The sequence below is a fragment of the Lampris incognitus genome, chromosome 4, assembly GCF_029633865.1.
Source record: "Lampris incognitus isolate fLamInc1 chromosome 4, fLamInc1.hap2, whole genome shotgun sequence".
Classification (NCBI taxonomy): Eukaryota; Metazoa; Chordata; class Actinopteri; order Lampriformes; family Lampridae; genus Lampris; species Lampris incognitus.
Genome location: NC_079214.1, coordinates 49,950,793 through 49,973,909, shown reverse-complemented (window position 1 = coordinate 49,973,909; position 23,117 = coordinate 49,950,793). Strand labels below are relative to the sequence as shown.

General features: G+C 42.5%; 1 protein-coding gene across 1 annotated transcript; it reads right to left on the bottom strand.

Moving 5' to 3' along the window:
* Nucleotides 1-391: 391 nt before the first annotated feature.
* LOC130111091 (annexin A2-A-like) lies at nt 392-23,070 on the bottom strand. The gene is made up of 13 exons (XM_056278122.1): nt 22,972-23,070; nt 20,550-20,610; nt 19,327-19,420; nt 16,808-16,902; nt 15,873-15,986; nt 8,912-9,002; nt 8,745-8,824; nt 8,195-8,254; nt 6,602-6,695; nt 5,268-5,363; nt 4,258-4,316; nt 2,428-2,550; nt 392-1,236 (listed from the first exon to the last, which is right to left on the bottom strand). Exons 2-13 carry the CDS (start codon nt 20,598-20,600, stop codon nt 1,177-1,179), a joined length of 1,017 nt encoding a protein of 338 aa, XP_056134097.1. The 5' UTR covers nt 20,601-20,610; nt 22,972-23,070; the 3' UTR covers nt 392-1,176.
* Nucleotides 23,071-23,117: the final 47 nt, after the last annotated feature.

Below are 23,117 nucleotides of genomic sequence, written 5' to 3'. Positions count from 1 at the left end.
TCTTTTCTCTCTCCGTCTTTGACTCCTGTCGATCTGATCCTGTGAGACCACCAAACTAAACACGAGAAACGGATCGAAGATGTTTGTGCTGCCGCCGTATGCAAATGAGTTTGGTTGGAGGATAAATTAACATCTTTAATTAAAAAAATTAGCGGCAAACAAACAATGCAAAACACACGAACGATTAAAAAAAACTAAATAACCCTCCGCAGCGGAAATAGGACCGAAAGAGAGAGTCTTTTCGAGTGAACGTTAGAATTTTATTTTATTTTATTTTATCCGACTTCCAGAGGAATTAATTATGCAATACGCATTGTCTAGAATTAAGTAAAAAAAGAAGAAAATTAAACATAAGATCACAATCTTTTATTTTATTTGCTGCCATTGTGTCCTACGGGGGTGCAGTTATTAACCAGCAGTCTTACTTTAACCATGAGAAACACGCATGGTACTGGTCTCTACGTCAGAGCTAATTCCCCGGAAGTAAGTTCAGAAATGACGGAACGTCTTCTGCAAATCCATATCGGGGTTCGCTCCCATTCCACACTTTTTCTTTCGCCAGGATGTATTTTCAACATAAAATCAGTGGATCGCAACTCGGCCATGTTCAGGAAATATAGTTTTCCAGAAAGCTGCTTGCAAAAGTTGAAAAGTTGTTTTTCTTTTATTTTTTTTAAAAATGTTCTTTTATTTTTTTATGGTCGAGTAAACTATCAAATGAATAGTGGCTAAGGCTCCTGGATGTGGAGGGCACGTGCTTGATGTTGCTCTACCGCCCTCTAGCGGCGTGTTGACGAAACAGCACACGAGGCCAATACCGTACTTCAAAAGTCAAGACTTTACTTCAAAACAGGACATTCTCAAGAGTATTACAGCTCAGCTACACATTACTGCAAAAGTAGCATTATCTGAACATATTGTTTCCACTCCGTTGCAAAAACAGCCAACACGTCAGTTTTCCGATCTGAGCCAACCACAAGCCAGCAAAGATCACAAAATATGTTGTTTTTGTTTTTGTTTTTGTTTTTTATGAATTAAAATGCAAGGACGCTAACACTGTAAAAATATGGACAAACACTGCTTCAGGCTGCGTGGACACTGACAAAAGCTCCCTACAAAGGGAATACTTTAAACGTAATGGCCTTCTGGAAAAATGAGTCCAAATCTGGTTCCGTTTTAGTCATCTCCTCCACACAGACTCAGCAACGCCTTCTGGTAGTCTCCCTTGGTGTGCTCCTGTGGGAAAGAAAATGAAAGAAAACAAAAAAACATGAGAAATGAAAACCAAATCTTGGGGTGATATGAGGTACAGGAAAGGTCAATGCTAATTCTCAACTGGCCCTGATACCCCTTGTCTCGAGAGTTCAGGCTCCAGAGCGCTGCAGCCTTTCACTGGCTTGTATTCAGATACTGGTAAATGTCTGCTCTGCAAAGTGGATGCAGTAAACCATCTGCTAGGAGTCAAATAAAGTGCCGGCACTTTGGGTTCAAGGTTGAAGACATTGCTTTAGAGAGCACTTGGAGCTGCTGCACTAAGTTGACAAACCACTGGAATAAAAGAACCGCAGAGGGATTTATCCTTGGCAAAATTAGACTGAAAACAGTTACTTCATCCTGCACTTTATACATGGCTATTCAGTGGTCAAAGGAATGTTTTATTACTACTGCTGTCAGAGAGCATTGGCTCTGATCCTTCCCCCCATTAGCTGTTGTACTTACTCAAATTCGCTCTTGGTAAGATCCAAAAATGTAACACACACACACACACACACACACAAACACACACACACACACACATGCACACACTTGCGCGCACACACAGTGTTGAGGTATTGCCTCCTTACTGTCTCTATGCTATGTGATATATTGAATTGTACTTTTATTTCACACCCCATTTGTTGGGTTGTCTCTTTCAGGACAATAACAAATTGAAGAGAACGAAAGTTAACCAATGTCATTTGAGAATGGTTGTTGAGACACCGTGTTATTTTGACTAGCGATCACAGCAGCCACAGTCAATTAAAGAAGTGGTATTGCACCGGGGAGCGCGCTGCGACGCCATCCCCTGAAATGGGGGGCATATCTTAAAGTGGGGAGGGATGGCAGACAGGGGATGCATAGTTGGAAGGGCAGACAAAGAGAAATGTAAATCACAGGAGAAAAAACAGACCGTCAGAGGAGAAGATGGAGCAACTGACATGCGAAATAAAAAGAGCAACAGATCAGGGGAGACCAAAGACAGACATGCTAAGAGATAGACAGCACAAAAGACATTCAAAAAATAGACTGTCAATAGAGGGACAGTGAGAAGTATAGACAGAGGGACAAAACAGGTTGGAAAGTTTGGTAGTCAACAAATAGATGTGAAAAAAAGTTGCACAGGTGTACTAAGACAGATGGAGAGGGAGAGATAGAGAGAGGACTTACAAAAATGGTCTGGTACAGGGACTTCCCATGCTGCTTCTTGAACTCTGTGCGGATCTTCATGAGGTCAACTTCACAGCGAGACACAATTATTCTGGTCACCACCTTCTCCTTCGCCCCTTTACTCTGGAAGACATCACGCCCAGAACACACACACGTTATCAGAACCCCTGAGGTCTATATGGATGGCAAGGATACAGCACAACGAATTTGAGCAGAGTCCAAATTACAGACCTGTCAATATGTCTCATGGGCATGACATTACAGTGTCTTACACAGCAAACAAATAAAAAAACACAGCTATATAACATTTACGAAGACTAGTCTTTAATTCAAAATCACAAGCATTTTCATCAGCGAAACAAAACTGTGAATGGTCTACATATTAGCCTGTACATGCATGTATAGATATCAGGCTCCATAGTATAACCATGCATGTTCTACAAACATGCATGGATAGTCACTAGTCTGTCAAGATCAAGCATGTTATAAATAGGCTACGCTAGCTGTAAAGATGCATTGTAAAAAGTCTCCTGTACAGTACATGAGTTTTATTCCAAAATAAGAAATCTAGAGTTCGAATAAAAATGCACTATTCCTTTGTGATGATTGCTAGCATATCATATAGCATAGCATATAGATGATATGCTAGCAAATATTGCTAGCATGAAGCACATTGTTGATCACAATTAAAATCCAGAGTCGTCATTTGATCCTTCAATTTTTGAGGCTAGAATAATCCCAGTTTTGAAATACTGACCGGTCAAGGTGGCAAAGTCACATAAGATGGATGCGGTGTATAGCGAGCAACACCTTGAATTAAGACAATGACTATTTACGAGTGTGTCGGCTGGAAAACGCCGCTCTTCCCAAGATATATGTTGGCAGCTGCCCCGGCTGAAGGGGAATGGCTGTTTGGGTAATGCAGCCCTGGTTTAATTAGTTAATGAAAGTCATAATGAAGTTAATGAAGGATGGTTAATAAAGAACAGTGATGATGTTCCCCTGAGATTGGTCTCTTACAAAATGAACTGGGGGATCATTGGCAACATGACAGCAGCACAGCCGGGCTGAAGGGCTCCCACGTGCTGTCAAGGCCTTGGCGAGGGAAGGTTACGGGGTTTCTTCTCTATTATCCAGCACTTGCATCGTCCTGATGTGACTGGTTTCTGGCTTGTGCCCATGTCCACGTGCTGTTTATTTCTGCCTATGAGCTATGTGCCTTGTTGTCTATGTTGGTGTTTTCTGTATTTGTGTTTTAGCTACCGGCTCTGGTCTGTACAACACTTTGGTCAACATGTTTTTTTGTTTTTTTTTTAATGTGCTTCATAAATAAATTTGACTTGACTTGACTATGTGGCCATCCATGCTAATATACTCATTGCACTGTTAGATTAATTACACAGGAAGTTGAATCAGTTCATCTGGATACAACATTTATTGAGAGAAATGTTTCATCAGTCAGATGACCACTTCAGTCTCAACTGACTGCAGGTATCCCCACCCTTATAAACAATACAGTGGCTTAATGACTGAAACCAACTATCGGTGGGGATACTGGCAGTCAGTTGAGACAGAAGAAGTCACTTAGATGAGTGATGAAACATTTCTCCCACTAAACCTCGAGTCCAAATGAACTGATTCAACTTTCTGTGAGTTCCTTACCTGGATTATTGAGCATGCATAAAGACATTTTGTAATGAATGTCTAAACCTACATTTTTGCAACTTGTGTTTACTTCCCTCAAAACGTGTTTCTTATTTTTTACCATTGTTATTATTTTTTTGATTTGTTGTACTTCATTTGCAGTATTGTGATGCTTTGGTGGTTTACCTTCATAGCTTCGTTGAGCCTGTTGGCGAAGTACAGCTGTTTGTTTTCAAAGCACTCCACTGTGGATGGAAGGAGACAGGAGGGTTATTAAGAGCTGACCTGGGCCCTTCCTGTTTCTCTGCTTGGCACTTCCTCTCCTCTCGCACTCAGAGAAAGTCCCCGATTAAAGTGAAAGCGTTGGAATTTGTTGATATTTATAATACTCTTTCTGTGGGTTGGAATATTGTTCCTCTTCATTAGCTGCAGATATATAGGTTTAACGGTGAGTCAGCTAACGGATCATGGGCTAAAACTAGGCACAGACAGTCTGTCTGACCCTCCCAAGGTAGTCCCATCAGTTACCTGCACTTGTCAGAGGGAGGGAGGGAGGGAGGGAGGGAGAGAAAGAGACAGACAGATAGATAGACAGACAGAGAGAGACAGACAGGGGAGACAGACAGATGGACAGACAAACAGACAGGTAGAGACAGACAGATAGATAGAGAGACAGATAGATGGGCAGGCAGGCAGACAGACAGGCAGGCAGGCAGACAGACTGACAGCTACAACACTCATCATTGAGAATTCAAGACTGGTTATGTAAGTGTGGGCAGTCCTAATGCTGTAGATAAAAATCAGAATGAAATATGCATACACCAACATACATGCACACAAAATCATCATTACTGTAGCCTGTTGGCAACGCGGTTACAAATCCCAGCATTGGACCAGGAGATTATGGTCAAGTATTAACTGCAAATATGTCTGTTATGCAAATAATTCACCTGTGGAACTTTGTTCATTATGCATTTGACATATACTAAGCCTGCTTCCAGCAACAGATGATCTCTAGTAAACATGTGGTCATGTCTGGCTGCTGATGCAGACTGGTTGGACTTTACAGTCAAGTCTGTTCTATTGTGTTGGATTGACTCACACAGTCAGAGCGGTGTTGGGTATGTTGTCTGATAAATTAATCCACGTGACGCTTCACAGTATGTAGTGTATGCAGATGTGTTTTATAAACGTACCTAGTGTGAGGAAGGACTTCTCCAGATCTCCCTTCACCTCCTTCTTGATGCTCTCTTTCATGTCGAAGGGGCTGTAGCTCTTGTATCTATCAAATACTGCCGGGCAGAAACACGGGAAGCACATGGGTGAGTTTGAAGCTAGTCTGTGCAGCTACGCTGATTAAAAATGAATAAATAAATAAAAAGACTCATTTCACATCAATTAAAAAAAAACAGTATTCACAGCTGACCTCTATGGAGCTTATAAAGAGACAAATAAAGGAGGAATCATTTGTTATCTCTTCACAATAGTTTTTGGTGCATCGCTGTATTGCATCACAGTTGTTCTGCTCATCTGTGCCCAGTGTTTGTCGATGGAGGCCGTTGACTGACCGTTAGGAGGTCCAGTCAGCACTCAGCAACACGTGCTAATGCTGTCAGTGAAAGACCACTATTGCAACTGATAGAACGGTTACAGGATGATGTGCAGGATGCAGTTGTGTTCATCTGTGACCAGCTGCAGTACGGCAAAGCCGCTCAACACTGAATCATGCCAGCGTGCCAGAAACAGTTTCACTTCTGCCAGTGGAAATATAATTCTCACCAGCAGATATGAAATAGTTACTGGTTGGAAAAGGGATCGAAGGGTTCAGTGAAATGGCTTTTCACCAATTAGGAATATGTTTTGACATGCAACATTTACACATCCGACCATTCAAAACCAATTCCAATTAAACCAATTAGATTTGTTTTTATTTATGCTGTTTTTGTTTTTGCTCTTACTTGTTTGGACTTTTGTTTTTGCCTTGTCTGATTTTATATTTTTTGTGAGGCACTTTGTGCCATTGTTTTAGAAAAGAGAAATGAAATTATTATTATTATTATATGTAACTCAATAATATATCTCAACAGGGGCTTTTCATGAGCTGCGGTCCTCTGGTTACTTCCAGTTTTGGCAAAAGGCACCAAAAAAAAAAATATTGTAAAGGATTGCAATTTTTTTTTTAATCCATTGGGTCTCCATGGGTTGTGTCACCACAGATAAATAAAATAAAATAACATTTTAAACAGTAAACCTAGACAAGGAGCACAAAAGCCAAACTAACAGGCTTTAATATGCAGTTTTCTTATTAAAAAAGGAAAAGAAAAATATATATTTAGATTTTTTTGACTCCATACTAGTTTGAGTTCGCGTCTACAGATGTACACAGTAAGCCTGATTGTAAAGTTCATCAGGCTGGTACATCGTAGAAAAAAGCTGTATGCTTAATTCTGCTGTATATCTTGGATGGTCTAGATATTATATCGCTTGGGAAAAGGGAAACTGCCATGTGGGGCAAAGGGTCTTGGTTTACCTCTCTGTAGGTGGGGGACGCTTCTCTCAGACATGATGGAGATCCAAGTGGCGACATCTGTGCCTTTCTTCTTCACACCTGCCTCATACAGAGCCTGTGGGTTTCAGAAACCAGTGAGTTTTTAACCCCTGCAGCCAAACGTCATTTCATTCACTCAGTCCCGTCACCGATAAGTCTCCAGGAATCTTTTGCTGGCCAGATTTTCCTCACCTGTCCCGGGATACCAACAGCTGACGCTCTGTCAGTGTAAAGCTTTGTATAGCAGGCTAATGCAAAGATAGCCTGGCTATGTTGAACCTCTTCTGAAACTGGCCCCAAGTCAGGCCTAGTCAGATGAATTTATACAGCCCTACATCATATTTTAGTCCCTGAGGGCTCTAAAATCACAGTTAAAGTCAGTACAACACACGACACCCCCTACCCTTAGACCCTCGATATGAATGAGGAAAAACTCCACGGGACAAAAAAAAAACTTGGGGGAAAAAAAAATAAAGGGGGAGAAAGCTCAGGAAGAGCCTCAGGTCAGGTTAATGATAGCATCAGCCAAAGAAACGCCTTCAGATACACTTAAACTAAACTAACTTTTCGAAGACAAATATGATACAAATATAGTTACCATACGTCAAAAATATAATCATCATTTCAACTATAAGGTTATAATTAGTCATTACTTTAATTCAGGGGTGTCAGACTCATATCAGGTAGTGGGCCGGATTTGTCCAAATGAGACCTCATGGGGGGGCCGGATTATGTTTTGCTAAAATCAGTTTGACTCAACACATGGATATTTAGACTAATTGTGGATTTATTATTTGAAATCATTCAAGAGACTATCCATCAATCGATCCATTATCCAAACTATTTATCTTGCCCTCAGGGTTGTAGGGATGCTGGAACCTATCCCAGCAGTCATTAGGCAGCAGGCAGGGAGACACCCTGGACAGGCCACCAGGCCATCACAGGGCCGACACACACACACACATTCACATTGAGGGACAATTTAGTACGGCTGGTTCACCTGGCCAACATGTCTTAGGACTGTGGGAGGAAACCGGAGCACGTGGAGGAAACCCATGCAGACACAGGGATAACATGGAAACTCCACACAGAGGATGACCCGGGATGACCCCCCAAGGTTGGACTACCCCGGGGCTCGAACCCAGGACCTTCTTGCTGTGAGGCAACCGCGCTAAGCGCTACGCCACCATGATACCCCCTATAGATACTAATCAGGGAGAAATTGCGTCGCTGGCACATGAAAATAACACACAATATAAAAATACATAAAGCCAAAGAGAGAACTGTAACACGGAGAAGTCGAACAGAAAGCCTTATCTTATCCATGGAACATATTGACAAGAACTCATTTACAGTAGAAGAGAGAAGTGCAACACATAACCAATCATAAGTGCCATAAAAAGCATGTTTTCAATTCATACCACTATTAACAGTAATTCATATTCAAGATTCAAGATTATTTTATTTGTGGGAAAACTTGCTTGGACGTAAAGGACAATCCCAATACAATATAATCAATAATATAATCAATATTCCAATTAGAATTGGAATATTGATCTTGAAAACTTGACTTACCCGTGCATCGTGGTCAATTTTCTCATAGTCAACCACATTAGAAGGCTCGTCTCTCTTGGTCTGAAAAAAAATAAATAAAATAAAGACAGTGTTTAAAATCTAAAATTTGATAACGGCAGTTAGACAAAGGAGAAACGAAGACACCATATTGCCCCCTGGTGGTTAAATTTGAGACTTAGTGAGAAAAGCTTGACAAATCCATAGAGGCTATAATATAAAAAAATCAGAGAGGATAACATGAATATAGAACACAAAATTAATCTTTTTTTATTGTTGTGAATTTAAATGTATGTAAAATACAATAATCGGTACCGTTTTTATGTTTATTTGAAAATGAATTTCCCGGCATGGTTTGGTTAGTAATTAATTAATGGCAAGTTATTTCTCATAAACAAGGATAGGATTCTCCAGACTTATTTACTGCTCAGTTCTGCTCTGTTGTAAATACTTGGGCAAATGCAATATTGCAACAACAAAAAAGGTTCTGGTTAATTGATTCTTTAATTATTCAACAATCCGAGGATTGTTTGCTTAGATCAGTTAGTCCTACCTGAACAAGGGCCAGCAGGAGCTTAGCAAAATTTCCTGACGTGTCGCCAGCCACATCCTTCTCCAGCTCCTTCTTAAACACTGCAAGTCAAAAGCAAAAACAACCATTTAAATCATTTGATCTCATGCCAACTTTATTTCTGAGAGGCTGAAACCCGCTAAACTTACTGTCTTTGTAAATCATTTTGATCTCGGCCAGTTCATCGCTGGTTCTGGAGCAAACTATCTCAATGAGACTCTCTTCATCTGTTCCCAAGCCCTGGGAAAGAAGAAAACACTGTGACACTGCAGAGAAAAGGGCCCTTGCTTCAGACCGTATATTACTGTCAGCTGTATAATAGGCAGGGACAGACGGCTGGTATAAATGGGCTAACGGGGCTAAGCCCTCCCTATCTTTTACAATAAAGATGAGAAAATCATTGTTAAAAAACCTTAGAATAGATTATTTTAACTTTTGGTGGAACCTAAGAGCAGCAACAGCACTAAATAGTCACAAGAAAAGCACAAAATACATCTAAATTGGCTTCTTTCTCTACTTTTTACAGCCCAAACACAGTTGCATCAGCTTCCATTCATATTCGTGTTACGTGAGTGACAGCTGTCTTGGCACGCCCCCTCGGTTTGTTGACCATTTGGGCTAAATTCAATCACACTGACTTTTGACCAAGGACAGCACAGACAGTGAAGTGCACAAGTGCTACTTGTGTGAGTTTTTTTATTATTATTATTTTAAATTTTTATTTTTTGCTACTCGTGTGAGAATGGGGAAGGAGAAAAGTGTTGAGATATAACACCAGTGTATTTGTATGACTATGTGTTCCTGTGTACTATTATTTTGTTTATGAATTTGTTTGTCCACAAGTGGGCGGTGTTGCGCTTGCATGCGTGGATTGATTACGTCACTGAGACGCTGTTCATTTTCTTCTTCTCCCAAAAACTACCGAATAAAACGGAGGCTGTATTTTTCCCTCCAGCGGAAGTTCGGTAGTCGGTACGATTCTTTATAACGGTTTAATAATCCACTTCATCTGCGCAGAGATAGACATAAAGTATTAGTCTAGTCTTCTAACAGGTTATGGGCCCAAATAACGTTGGATTATTTAGTAGTTTGATAAAAGAAGTACACGAAGTGTGATAACCTCGGATGGCGGGATGCGCGCAGGTTAGCACGGAGTAGCAAGTTAGCAAGTGTGAAGCTAGTTAGCATCGAGAGAGGCTATCGGGAAGCTAACGGAACGCTAAGCTAACGCTACCTAGAGAGATGGAGCGAAAGAAGAGCAGGTGGCCCACATTCAACGGACAGGCCGATGAGTATGAACTGTGGGAAGAGCGAATGCTCTGTTGCATGCATGGTGTGGGGCTGAAAACCACCATTCTTACCGAGCCCGCGGGACCTTTGACAGCGGAAGAGCAGGCCCTAGACGAGGAGCGGAACGCGGACGCCTACTGCGCATTGGCGCCTTTATTGGACAACACAAGCTTGGGACTGATCTTCAGAGAAACGAAGAACAACGGTAGAGAGAGTCTACGGGTGTTGCGGGAACATTACATTGGTAAGGGCAGACCCCGGATTGTCACTCTGTATGTAACATTGACTGGGCTAAAGAAAGCTGATAATGAGACGATCACCGAATACATTACCCGAGCTGAACAAATCATTACGGCTCTCAAAGGGGCAGGAGAAGCACCGAGTGAGGGACTAATGATGGCCATGGTGATGAGGGGGGTTACCCGAGAGATATAAGCCATTCACTCTAATGGTGACACATGGCGACAGTGAGTTGACATTGGGACAATTTAAGGCCAAATTGAGAAACTTTGAGGCGGAAGAAGATGTAGCTAATGCTACAGCATCGGACGAGACGTCCGAGAGGGTGATGAAGGCCCATGCAGCGCCTAAGAAAAAGCCAGTGATACGCTGTGAGGGAGAAGATGATCAAACGGTGTGCTGGCGATGCGGTGACAAAGGCCATCGGAAATCGGACTGTTCACGCAGCGTGTGGTGCAGCTTCTGCCGGATCAAGGGTCACACGGACAAAGTGTGCAAGAAGAAGGACCGCGCTGATGGAGCCAGGTGTGCACGCGAGCAAGGTGGCGGCGGCGGTGGTGGTCACGGAGCAGGTCAAGGTCAGGGACCAGGGAATACTGCGGAAGAAGAGAACTACATCTCCAGAGTGCAGGCTGGAGAGACCAGCTCAGCAGGACCAGGACGACGGCAACCGTTCAAACCAGGATTGATTGTGGACTGTGGGGCTTCTTCCCACATAGTCAATGATAAGAAGAAGTTCAAGAGCTTTGACAGCTCGTTCGAGCCAGAGAAACACTGCATGGAGCTGGCGGACAGTAAGCGCACCTTTGGTGTGGTGCAGGGCAGGGGAGATGCTACGGTATGTCTGCTCGACAGTGAGGGGCGACGGTGTAGAGTGACACTGCGGAACGCACTATATATTCCATCGTACCCCCAAGAGCTCTTCTCTGTGAAGTCTGCGACAGCACACGGAGCCAGTGTGTTCTTCGAAGAGGGCAGAGATGCCCTGATGTCACCGGATGGTACCAGGTTTGACATTTTTGTACAGGGGAAAATGTACTATTTGCAAACTGAATGTGTTGTTGAAAAGTGCCATGTGAGCCATGATATAGAAACTTGGCATGAGATAATGGGCCACTGCAACTATGACGATATCATAAAGCTACAGGATATCACTAATGGTATGCATATAAAGGGTAAAGTGTGTAAACCTGACAAAGAGTGCAGTATGCATAGAAGGGAAGTTTACCCAAAACAGGAACAGGAAATCTACAGACAAAGCCAAGACACCACTGGAGTTGGTAAACACTGATTTAGCTGGTCCTGTGGCAAACGAGTCCATTAATGGTTTCAGGTACATGCAATCATTTACAGATGTGTGCACAGGGGCAGTGTGTGTTTATTTCTTAAAAACAAAGAGTGACACAGTGCAAGCGACCGAGAAATTTCTGGCAGATGTAGCTCCCTATGGGACAGTGAAATGCATAAGGTCAGATAATGGAACTGAGTTTACAGGCAAGGAGTTTCAAACCCTGTTGAGACGGAACAAAATAAGACATGAGACGTCCTGCCCATACTCTCCCCATCAAAATGGCGTTGCAGAGAGAGAAGGACGCACACTATTCGAGATGGCAAGGTGTATGCTAATAGATAGTGGTCTACCAAAGAGCCTCTGGCATTATGCTGTACAGGAGGCAGCCCACACCAGAAACAGATGCTTCAACAAGCACACAGGCACTACGCCATACACGGCAATGACAAGAAAAAAGTGCAACATGGCTAGAATGCAAAAGTTCGGGACAGAATGCTATGCTTACCAGCAAGACAAGAGAAAGTAAGATTCTAGATGTGACAGGGGGCGTTTTGTAGGACACGACAAGAACAGCCCGGCCTACCTAGTCTACTACCCTGACCAAGAGAAAGTACAGAAACACAGACTAGTTAAATTTGTACACAAGGCAACTAGTGAAAATGAGACTCAGACACCAGGTCTGCACCCAGAAGATTGGGTAAGAGAGAGAAAGTCTGTTGAGACAGCTGCAACTCAGCCTAGAGTACAGAAAAATGTACAGACTGACGGTACACAGTCAGCACCCGAGGATGATGACGAGGAGCACCCAAGGGTGACGTCACAAGCCTCAGCCAGTGGGAGGTACCCCCAAAGGGAACGCAACCCTCCGAGATACCTGATTGACTATAGTCAGGGCGACAGTGATGACAGCTCACTCACTACTATAGATTATGCATACAGGGCAGTGTGCGGTGTCCCTCTGACCTTTAAAGAGGCCATGGAATCGCCAGAATCAGAAAAGTGGTCCAGGGCAATGGACGAGGAAATGGAGTCTCTAAGAGAGAACAAAACATTCACCCTTACGAAATTGCCAGAGGGCAAGAAAACAGTGGGAGGAAGGTGGGTGTATTCGATAAAGACGGATATAGACGGACACGACAAGTACAAGGCTAGATTTGTAGCAAAGGGATATAGCCAGAGAGCTGGGGTGGATTATGGGGCGACATTTTCACCAACAGCCAACCTAACAAGTGTTCGAGTGCTTCTACAGAAGGCGGCTCAGTATGACTTGATTTTACACCAGATGGATGTAATGACGAAGCCCGCATCCAAGGTAAAACTGAAGACATTTGCTAAGGCAATGTTTGGTGTGTGAAATGTGAGTGGTATGGGTTATACCAAGTTTTTTTTTATTTTTTTCTATAAATATGAAAAGGTATACAGTAAGCTCATGATTCATAAGTGGGAGTGTTGAGATATAACACCAGTGTATTTGTATGACTATGTGTTACTGTGTACTATTATTTTGTTTATGACTTTGTTTGTCCACAAGTGGGCGGTGTTGCGCTTGCATGCGTGGATTGATTACGTCACTGAGACGCTGTTCATTTTCTTCTCCCAAAAACTACCGAATAAAACGGAGGCTGCATTTTTCCCTCCAGCAGAAGTTCGGTAGTCAGTACGATTCTTTATAACGGTTTAATAATCCACTTCATCTGCGCAGAGATAGACATAAAGTATTAGTCTAGTATTCTAACAAAAAGTGAGCGAATGTGGCAATGGCGACCGCGGGCGTTAGCATGAACGAGGGGGATTATTTACTTTCTCATCCATTTTCTTCAATCTCTTCGGAGGAAAAATTGGAAGTGAAGAGACTGGGGACACATCGTCCAAACGATGTTCAAATAACACAAAAGGACAAACGACAAAATGTAAGTTTTGTGTTACTTGGTTTCAACAAAGGACCGGCTATCGGCAAGTGTAGCCAAGAATTCGCTTTCCTGTTCCCCATGCGTGCTTTTTGGGGGAGACGCGGCTTGGACCCAACAAGGGATTGTGGATTTGAAACATTTATCCGACAAAATTAGGAAACATGAATGCAGCACAAGTCACATTGGAAATAGCGTAAAGCTATCAATGCTGGGTAAAGTTAACATCGCCTGTCAACCTGATGAGGGCCACCACGTTTCTATACAGAGACACAACGAGCTTGTAAAGAAAAACAGGCATTCATTATCACGGATTGTGGGCTGTATTACATGTTGTGGGGCACGTGCGCTAGCTCTGCGGGGGTCTGACGAATCTCCGACTTCAATCCAGCGGGGCGTGTTTCTGGACCTCGTGACTTGACCAGTTCTCTTTTTTTGGATAGCCAGTTAGCCGATCACCTGTCAAACACACAGGTTGCCAAGTACACGTCTAAGACGAGCCAAAATGAGTTGCTTGATTGTATGTTAGCCGTTTATGGACAACAATTGGCTGATGAAATATCGCAGGCACCATTTGTGGCTGTGCAAGCTGATGAGACAACCGACGTGGCATGTGCGTGATTGTGCTCAGGGAACAATCAGAACAATCTTCAGAGCACTTTTTCTGAAAATATCCATCACAACCCCCATGACATCTGCAGAGTCAGAGAGGTGTTTCAATACACTTAAGAGGGTCAAATTATTCCTCCGAAGTACTATGGGACAGGATAGGCTGAACGCCCTGGCTATGCTGTCTATTGATCAGGACTTCATCCAAAAATCACCGGACTTCATTCAATGACATGGTGATTAACCTGTTTGCATCCCAGAAAGGTCGTCGATGTGAGCTTCTCTTCAAATAAGGTAGGCCCAAGCCTATAGACCCCTTAAAAGACCATCAGACGCGTTTAGCTTTCCTGTCTACACATTGCTTGACTCTTCTATAATGACCCTTATTTTTGCTGTGCTTACCAAATTGTTTTATTCGGGACATGTTTGACACAACTTGTTGCAAAACAGTTGTAAATAAAAATAGTTGCAGTATTTATTGGCAGTCGTTGCAGTTGGGACACGTTTTGTTGTGCATCCTTAGGTGAACCCCTACTGACACTGTAGGCTACATGATTCTGCATCCTGTTCTATCATGTAGCATATCATTCCATCATTCTTCCATATGTTGTTCTTGTTAAAAATTGCATGTGCTAATGTGTACAGAGAAAAATAGTTAAATGGTGTGTGTGTGTGTGTGTGTGTGTGTGTGTGTGTGTGTGTGTGTGTGAGTGTGAGTGAGTGAGTGAGTGAGTGAGTGAGCGAGCGAGAGTTTGACATCAGGCCATCCTTTTACTTCTCTATAGTGTTGTTGCAGAGCACTTGCTATAACAAGATATATAGTGTTGTTGCTCTAACTTGGTATCTCAGATGTTATGTTGCTGTTGCTGCAGTGTGAACTATAGGTGGGTGTACTATATTTCTTAGCCCACCCACCCGATATCACCACCAGCCGTCACTGATAATAGGTAATCGGTGAAGAGGGAACAACCATCCCTGAACCAAGGGGGACTAAGAGTGCATCTGTCTCCATCTTACAATTCTGTGATTGCTAGTATTCTCAAATCCTCTGTGAATAGTACACATGGCCATTGTAACTCTAGTTAATATTCACGGCAATTTGCATATGAAACTAAAAGTTGGTTTCAGTCATTATGCCACTGTATTGTTGATAAGGGTGGGGATACCTGCAGTCGAGACTGAAGAGGTCACTTGAGTGATGAAACGTATATCTGTCAATAAACGATGTGTCCAGATGAACTGACTCAACTGTCTGTGATATTTACATAGATGGCACATAGATTCATTGACGCAATATGGTTGGGGGAATGTGGGTTCCATCTCTAAATGTGCATTTGATGGCTTTGAGAGCTCTTGTCGAAATCAGTGAGATGGTCAGCACTCATTTGCTTTTCTTTTAAACTCATCTTTGAATCCTACTTGGAAGAAAATTATTCACACAGTATACTTACGTTGGTGACTTTTTTTTTTTATAAAAGTGATTATATCATGTGGATGTTTGTTACTACCGACAATACCCAGCTTTGTATCCAACCTGTTGTGCTCGTACCATACCCATAATCAGCACATTAAATTGGTGTTTCAGTGTTGGCCTGCCAGAGCTCGGGGCTCAGCTGCAGGACCAACACCTTACAGCACAGTTATGTATTGCAATGGGCAACTGGGAACTGTGCAATGGGCTCTGTGTTGGGCACCAGTAACAAGACGTGGGTATTCTGGTACCAAAGGATGGCTCTGTGACATTGTTTACTTGATCCTGCTCTTCTCCCTCACCTTCATTGAGACCTTGAGTTCGGAGGCGTCATACTGGGTGGTACTCTTCATCAGGCCCAGTATTACAGTCTCAAGGGAGCCGGACAGTGACCCCTTCAGGGCTGTGATCATATCCTGTTGAAATACAAACACACATTACGGGCTTTGTCCTTTGCTGTAATATCCGCCGTTTAAAATGTTTGACAACTATTTCAACAAACTACGCACTCGCTCTGACCTAGAGGTCACATTGAATCATCATAGAAGGCAAAAGCCCCTGGTCAGATATTTTAGGACCACTGCTTACAAGACGAGTTCACCATTTAGAGGTGGTAATTATCGCTATTTCGGAAGCTGTTGATTAATAGGGTAACAGAATATTCACTAAATAAGTACCTAATAGTGAATTATGAGTATTATTACTTGTATTTTGTCATCCTTTGGGGGGAGATCATGGCTCAGGAGGGAGAGCAGGTTGTCTAGTAATGGGAAGGTCGCTGATTTGAGCCCCAGCTCTTCCAGAGTGTGTGTCTAAGTGTCCTTGAGCAAGACACTGAACCTCTAACAGCTCCTGATGATCAGGTTGGTGCCTTGCATGGCAGCCTCCACCATCAGTGTATGAATGTGTGTGTGAATGTGAGACATACATTGTAAAGTGTTTTGAGTGGTCGGTGGACTAGAAAAGCACTATATAAATGCAGTTCATTTTACCATTTAAACCTTTCTGTGTCGTATGCCATCACTCTTTATATTTCTTTTTTTCTTTCATTTGATCAAGTGTATGTTGGTGCATATGAACTTAACCCTAATCTACAGAAATTACACTTTTTGTAAAAAAGACCTGATTTGATCAAAGCTTTCACATCAGTAACATTGACAATAATGCCTACTGATCAAAATTCCCACTTCAACACCAGTGCAGATCTCTGGACAAAAGGAGGCGGAAGATGCTTTACCTTCTTGACAATTTTTTCATACTCGAACGCAATCTCCCTCCTTTGGTCATAGGTCCGCCTGGTCAGGATATCAATGATGGTCTGTTCGTCAACTCCTGGGTACAGCAAACACAGCTAAGAGTTGTCATGCATTTTAAGCCTGAGGTCCATTTTTACCTCATCACATCCTGAGCAGAGCCAAAGGCCAGCGACATGATTTATTTCAGTATAGATTAAAAACAACATTAAGGAAGAACTAACAAACCTAAATTAAACTTGGGCACAACAAATAGATCGCCAGGCTAACACTGCAACCTTGTCATACAGTGAAATACAGTTAAGGGACCTGGGACGAGCATAGTGTACAGTAATTGGAGGCTAATAATGACCATTAAAAACAAGACTATTGAAAGAAGAAGCTGTGATTTCAGAAACTTGTCATTCTTTCCCAAGACAGAATGAAATTTTTGCTTTAATTCACCCTCTAATAACAGCAGCCATACCAACATGTACCCTGGTTCTGCTGAATGACAAGCTGAACAGGTATGGGCTTGGCTTGTATTTGGATGGAAGACCACCCGGGAAAACTGAGTTGCTTCTGGAAGTGGTGTTGGTGGGCCAGAAGGGGGCAGTCTTTCCTCTGGTCCTAATGAACAACAAAAATCCCAATGCCGTCCTTCGGATGAGACGTTAAACCGAGGTACTGACTCACTGTGGTCATTAAAGATACCATGGTACTTATTACAAATTGTAGGGGGTTCCCCAGTGTCCTGGCAAAATTCCCAACTTGGCTTTCTCCATCTGGCCACCTAATCATCCCCCCATGTAACTGACTCAATGATTTCCCCCACTCCCCCTCAAACTGATGTGTGGTGAGCGTTCTGGTGCAAAACGACTGCATCACCCAGGTGGGTGCTACACATTGGTGGTGGTTGAAGTGAGTTACTCCCGTCCATGTGAAGTGCTTTGGGTGTCTAAATAAAGTACTATATAAATGTAATCCATTATTAATAGTTGTAACTGAAATTTCAACAACATCTTGAATAATGACTGAAAAATGTCAAGTTCGCCATAGAACATATACTGAGACTAAACAGTGCCATGGGAAAATGGAGTTCAGACTGAGTTTTCATCTACAATAGCTTTGACTTTGATTTAGACTCGTCACACATTTTGCTTGTTAGAAACTTTGATTTGTGATTCCCCGTGGTTGTGTTCGAATACGTTTTTGTTCTGTAAGTAGCCTTGCAACGGGTCTTTTTTTTCTTGGCTTTCGTTGTTCACAGCAGACAGAATTTGCATGAGATGGTGGGAAGTGCTCAGTGAGGCTCTGTGCCGGCATTGAGCTGAAGACGACGTGGTTTTACTGGGTGTGCCGAGCTGCTGAGCTCACAGGGAAGTGACTCAGTAGGACCGACCGGCTGTGGCCAACGTGGACAGCTTTAATATGGATCTTTCCACTCAGGAACTGGAAAAGGCGGCAGCATTCGCCACAAGCGGCATATTGTGTTCATACAGAAACAGTCCCTGTGTGGGTTTTTAGTCCGTTTGTGGCACCAGTCTAATCTCATGGCCATCTAGACAGGGAAAAAATTAGATTCAGCATAGTTTCTTCCTGTTTTGACTGAGTTTCAACTATTCTAATATTTCTAGTTGGTGTAGAAGTAACCTGTCCTTTTTCAACAATTGGTAAATAGATCATCAGCGTCAGAAATTGACCTTCTGCTGAAGGTGATCAGGACTTTATAGCTGAAACTTAGAAAGTAATTAAAGCCAAATGATGGTTATTTTATCATTCTCTGACTGCCCATCCTACTCCAGAGTAAATTCCTTCGTTTAAGGCAGGGATCGTCAGCCTTTTGAATGTCCCGTGCCACTTTACAAAGTTTAGCAAAAAATCCCAGACCCGAGTACCAGTTCATTTTCATAATGAGAATTTATCTATTTATGTATTCACTGCTAATGCTTGTCTCCCCATCTAGATTCCTCATGCCAAAAGATCTGCGCTCTATACACACACACACACACACACACACACACTATTATTTGTACAAATGTGGTTACCAACTGTGGCATGAATCCAAATAACTCTTTATAATGTCTATTGTGATTGTAGAAAAACACATCCAATCCCCTAGATGCAGTATACCCAGACTTTTTAGTAGACTTTTTTGAAATGAACAATTTTTTTGAACTGATCCTTGCACAAAATTCAAACAAATAATGCTGCCTATTTAAGAAAAGCAGGCAGGCTTGAATCTGTCTGCAGAACCAGTGTTTGGTCGACTAAACAAGACTGAAACATACCGGTGCAATATATTCTTACAATACCAACTGAGATAATTCAGGGTTTCAATGGTTTTCTTCCAAAACGGAAACTGTTGGCAAATCCAGGCAAGGCTAATGCAACCAATTAGCTCAGCATCCCACCTACATCCAATAAATGAGATGAATTGCACTGTGGGCTCAGCAAGCAACTTGATCCTGGGAAATGTCTAGAAAGTTTTCAGAGAGGGTTTAGTGTCGTGTGACTCTCTCACCCTTTGTTTTGATGGCTGTTTCGATCCGGGCGGCATCTTTGGCTGGGTCAAAGTCACGCACTGGCACCACGGTGGGGAATTTGGGCTCTTTTTCCTACAGAGGGGAATAGTTCTCATTAGCTCCCATCAATGAGTTGATAAATAAAATTTCACACGTTGTGATGGTTCGCTGGTCGAATGCACTGTTGGACATTCACTAAAGCTTTTTTTCCAGCTGCAGATCGACCGTCAATCATACCCAGTAGCAGTACACAGTAGACAATGATCTAGTACTAAAAGTATATTTGAATGTCAATATATAGTTTCCTGTCAATGCATGTTAATAGCAAAACCATGAGCAGTAAGTTGTAGCTTTGCACCAAGTCAACAAGAAATTCACTCAGAAACTGAAGTTGTTCTGATTCTCTTAGAACAACTTACTTGGGAAAAGTGTGTCACTGCTATTATTTTTTACGTCCCCCTTTTTCTCCCCAATTGCATCCAGCCAATTACCCCACTCCTCTGAGCTGTCTCAGTCACTGTTCCACCCTCTCTGCCGATCCAGGGACGGCTGCAGACTACCACATGTCTCCTCCGATACATGTGGAGTCACCAGCTGCTTCTTTCCACCTGACAGTGAGGCATTTCGCCAGGGGGACGTGGCGCATGGGAGAATCGCGCTATTCCCCTCAGTCCCCCCCGCCCTGAACAGGCACCCCGACCGACCAGAGGAGCCGCCAGTGCAGCGAGCAGGACACATACCCACATACAGCTTCCCACCCACAGACACGGCCAATTGTGTCTGTAGGGACACTCAACCTAGCCGGATTTAACATGGGGATTTGATCCGGTGATCCCCGTGATGGTAGGCAACGGAATAGACCGGTCTATTCCACAGTGGGGCTACCCAGATGCCCCGCCGTGCTATTATTCTATTCTAGGTGATTCATTTATAGGTATGTAGTTTACACTGTGAGTCCATAAATCACAGATATGTAAAACAGAAGCAGAATCAAATCTACAAAAAGAGCAAATTCTTACACTTTGCTCCATTGTTTACTGTAACCAGTGCAGCATTCAACATTTCAGCTCAAGGCCATCTGCTCTCACAGAGAACCACACCTCTTTACGTATATATGATCTGAAGCCAAACTGCTGCATAACTGACTGCCTGGAATAAGTGTTTATTAATCCGCGTGATTGAAATCTCAATCATGCATTATCATGGTAGTGTCAGTACTCACCCCACCATAACTCAATGTGAGTTGGCCCAGGAACTCTGAAACCAGCGCCATTTTGCAATATCTGCAAGAGGTTAAGACAGATGCGGCATTGCTACATTCTTCAAGATGACTTGGGGAAAAAGGACAGTGAAATAACCCCATGCCAAACACAGTAACCTCTCCCAACCCTTTTAAGGAAGCTAAATTAATTAACAACTGGGGCAAACCAGACAGTGAATGCCAAAGACTTGATACCAGCATCTGTCTGCACCAACAGAAGATATTTCACCCCCCCCCCAATTGTTTGTCACTGCAACTGCAATAACTGTAAAAATTGTAGTTTAACCAACACCTCACTACATTGCAATTAAAGTTGGATTTCATCTGAAAAGCACTAAAAAATAAGTGTCAATATAAAAAGCAGTTCAGCTGTAGATGCACATTAAAATATTATAGACGTTCTAAATTTAATGCAGGCTTGCTGCAGAGCTGCTGCGATTTAGAAAAAAAATAGAAAAAAATATTATTTACTTGTTTCAGTCAAACAGGTGTAAAAAGAATGGTCTGGCAAGTTGTGTTTACATTGATGATTGTTTTTTTGGAAAGCTAAGCATAGTAAGCTTTATATATCACCAGTGAATAAGTTGTAGGGGCTGTTGAACCACTGGTGGAACGGTGTTCAGAGAAACTACAAGCAAAATGGGGGACTATGTTTTATGTTGACCACTGTGGATTCAAACTACAGGGCACAGACATCTTAGATGTTGGTCTGGGATTTCATATAAGAGGAACAAGTCAAATCAAGTCATCATTTTTTTTTAATTAGATTAAAAAAAATTTGTATAGCCCAATATCATAATTATAGATTTGCCTCCGGGGGCTTTACAGTAGTAAAACTGAACTGTGGGTGTGTTTGAATTAATGTCCAATGTGTGCCAGAGGATGGGTCTGAAGAAGAGCAAATATAGTTTCTGCTGAGGTGGAGTCAACAGGAAATAAAGGAAAGGACAATGCCAAAATGATGCCAGAATTATTTAGTTTGAAACAAAGTGCATAAACACGCACAAAGACACAAAAACGTACACAATCTCCCATAACCTATAGGTGCATGTAAATTCTGCAACACAGTACAGGCAATGCTTGCAATATGAAATTATTCATGTTGAGTATTGATGCCAGTTGACATAACATATTTACAAAACTCCCCTTATAGTTTCTGTTTTACCTTATTTATATCCCTTTCTCAAGTTTTCGGTTTTGTTATTTGCAGTAGAAAAATAAACCAAAACTTACTTTATTACGTGGCATAATAAAAAGTAAGTAATAAGTAATGAATGATTAACAATTTTAGATCTTGAAGTCATAAACTTCTTAAAATGTGCTTGAAAAATGTGCCGCCCCAACACTGGCTGCAAAGAAGCGTTAAAGTTCACCTCATGAATGAATTAATTTAAAAAGCACGGGAAGGTATTTATAACCCTTGACCCTGTTGCCAAACATTAACAGGAAACTCGAGGGAAAGGGAGTTTGAGACCAGTTGACTCAGGATCGGCAGTCAATATTTTATCTCCTAGCAACAATTGGTGAGCAAAACTGTGAGTGAACATATATCGGTCATGGCCATCTGAGTCACACACACACACATCCTGCTTCATTCAGCAAGCTTTGGCAAGATACTCCTATTGTTTTGCAAGACAGCCACTGTAAATTCTTCAGATTGCCTCTCTGTCTGTGAAAAGGTTCATCGTACCTTCCATGGTGCCTTGCAAAACTTTAATTTCTCTAAATGTCTGTGCTCCCTTGCGAATATGCAGATTTTGTGAGCTACGGTTTGCCGTACGCCCCCGTACTTGACAAATGATAGCGCATGAGATAGGAAGTTAATTACGGTGTCCAGTAACCAGTGGTATGTGTGTATCCAGGGTAAACTTTGCTCTGCCACACCCAGTAACACCCTGTGCACATTCCTTCATGCTGCACAGACTACAAGGGTCAAGCTTACGCCGACTGCACTGTTACGTCTGAGTCCTCTCTCGCTGCAAACCTCCACCTCAAATTAGGTGGAGGACAAGAAGTATAGCATACTGAGTAAATGTAGAGACTTAGTGATTATTCTGTGTTCAGTGTTTTTGCAGCTTGGGCTTTTTTTTTTCCAGTCATCTGACAGGGGAAACATAGCCGTAGCTGTCCCTGAGAAAACGTCATTCATTCATTCATAAACTCTCTTTCAGTCAGTAATTCATTAGGTATTTGTTTGCTCTCAGTAGTAATTCATCCATTCAGTCTACCAACAAATGAGGGGATTACTCAAGACACACGCACGCACACACACATGCACACACTCACTCACTCTTATGCACACACACACGCCCTACTTGACACATTATTGAGGTATTATACCAAAATGATTAGCTGAGAAGGGGGAAAGGGAGGCCCGCCTTACCTTCAGTGAGCAGATCCCGGGGACACAGCAGTGAGATGGATAGATGGCTCCGTTATGAAGCGCTACAGGATGTGGTGTTTAAATACCAGGCAGCCTGACTGACTCACACTGCCCTGGCTCCAACCACTGCTGCCCCTCTGACACTC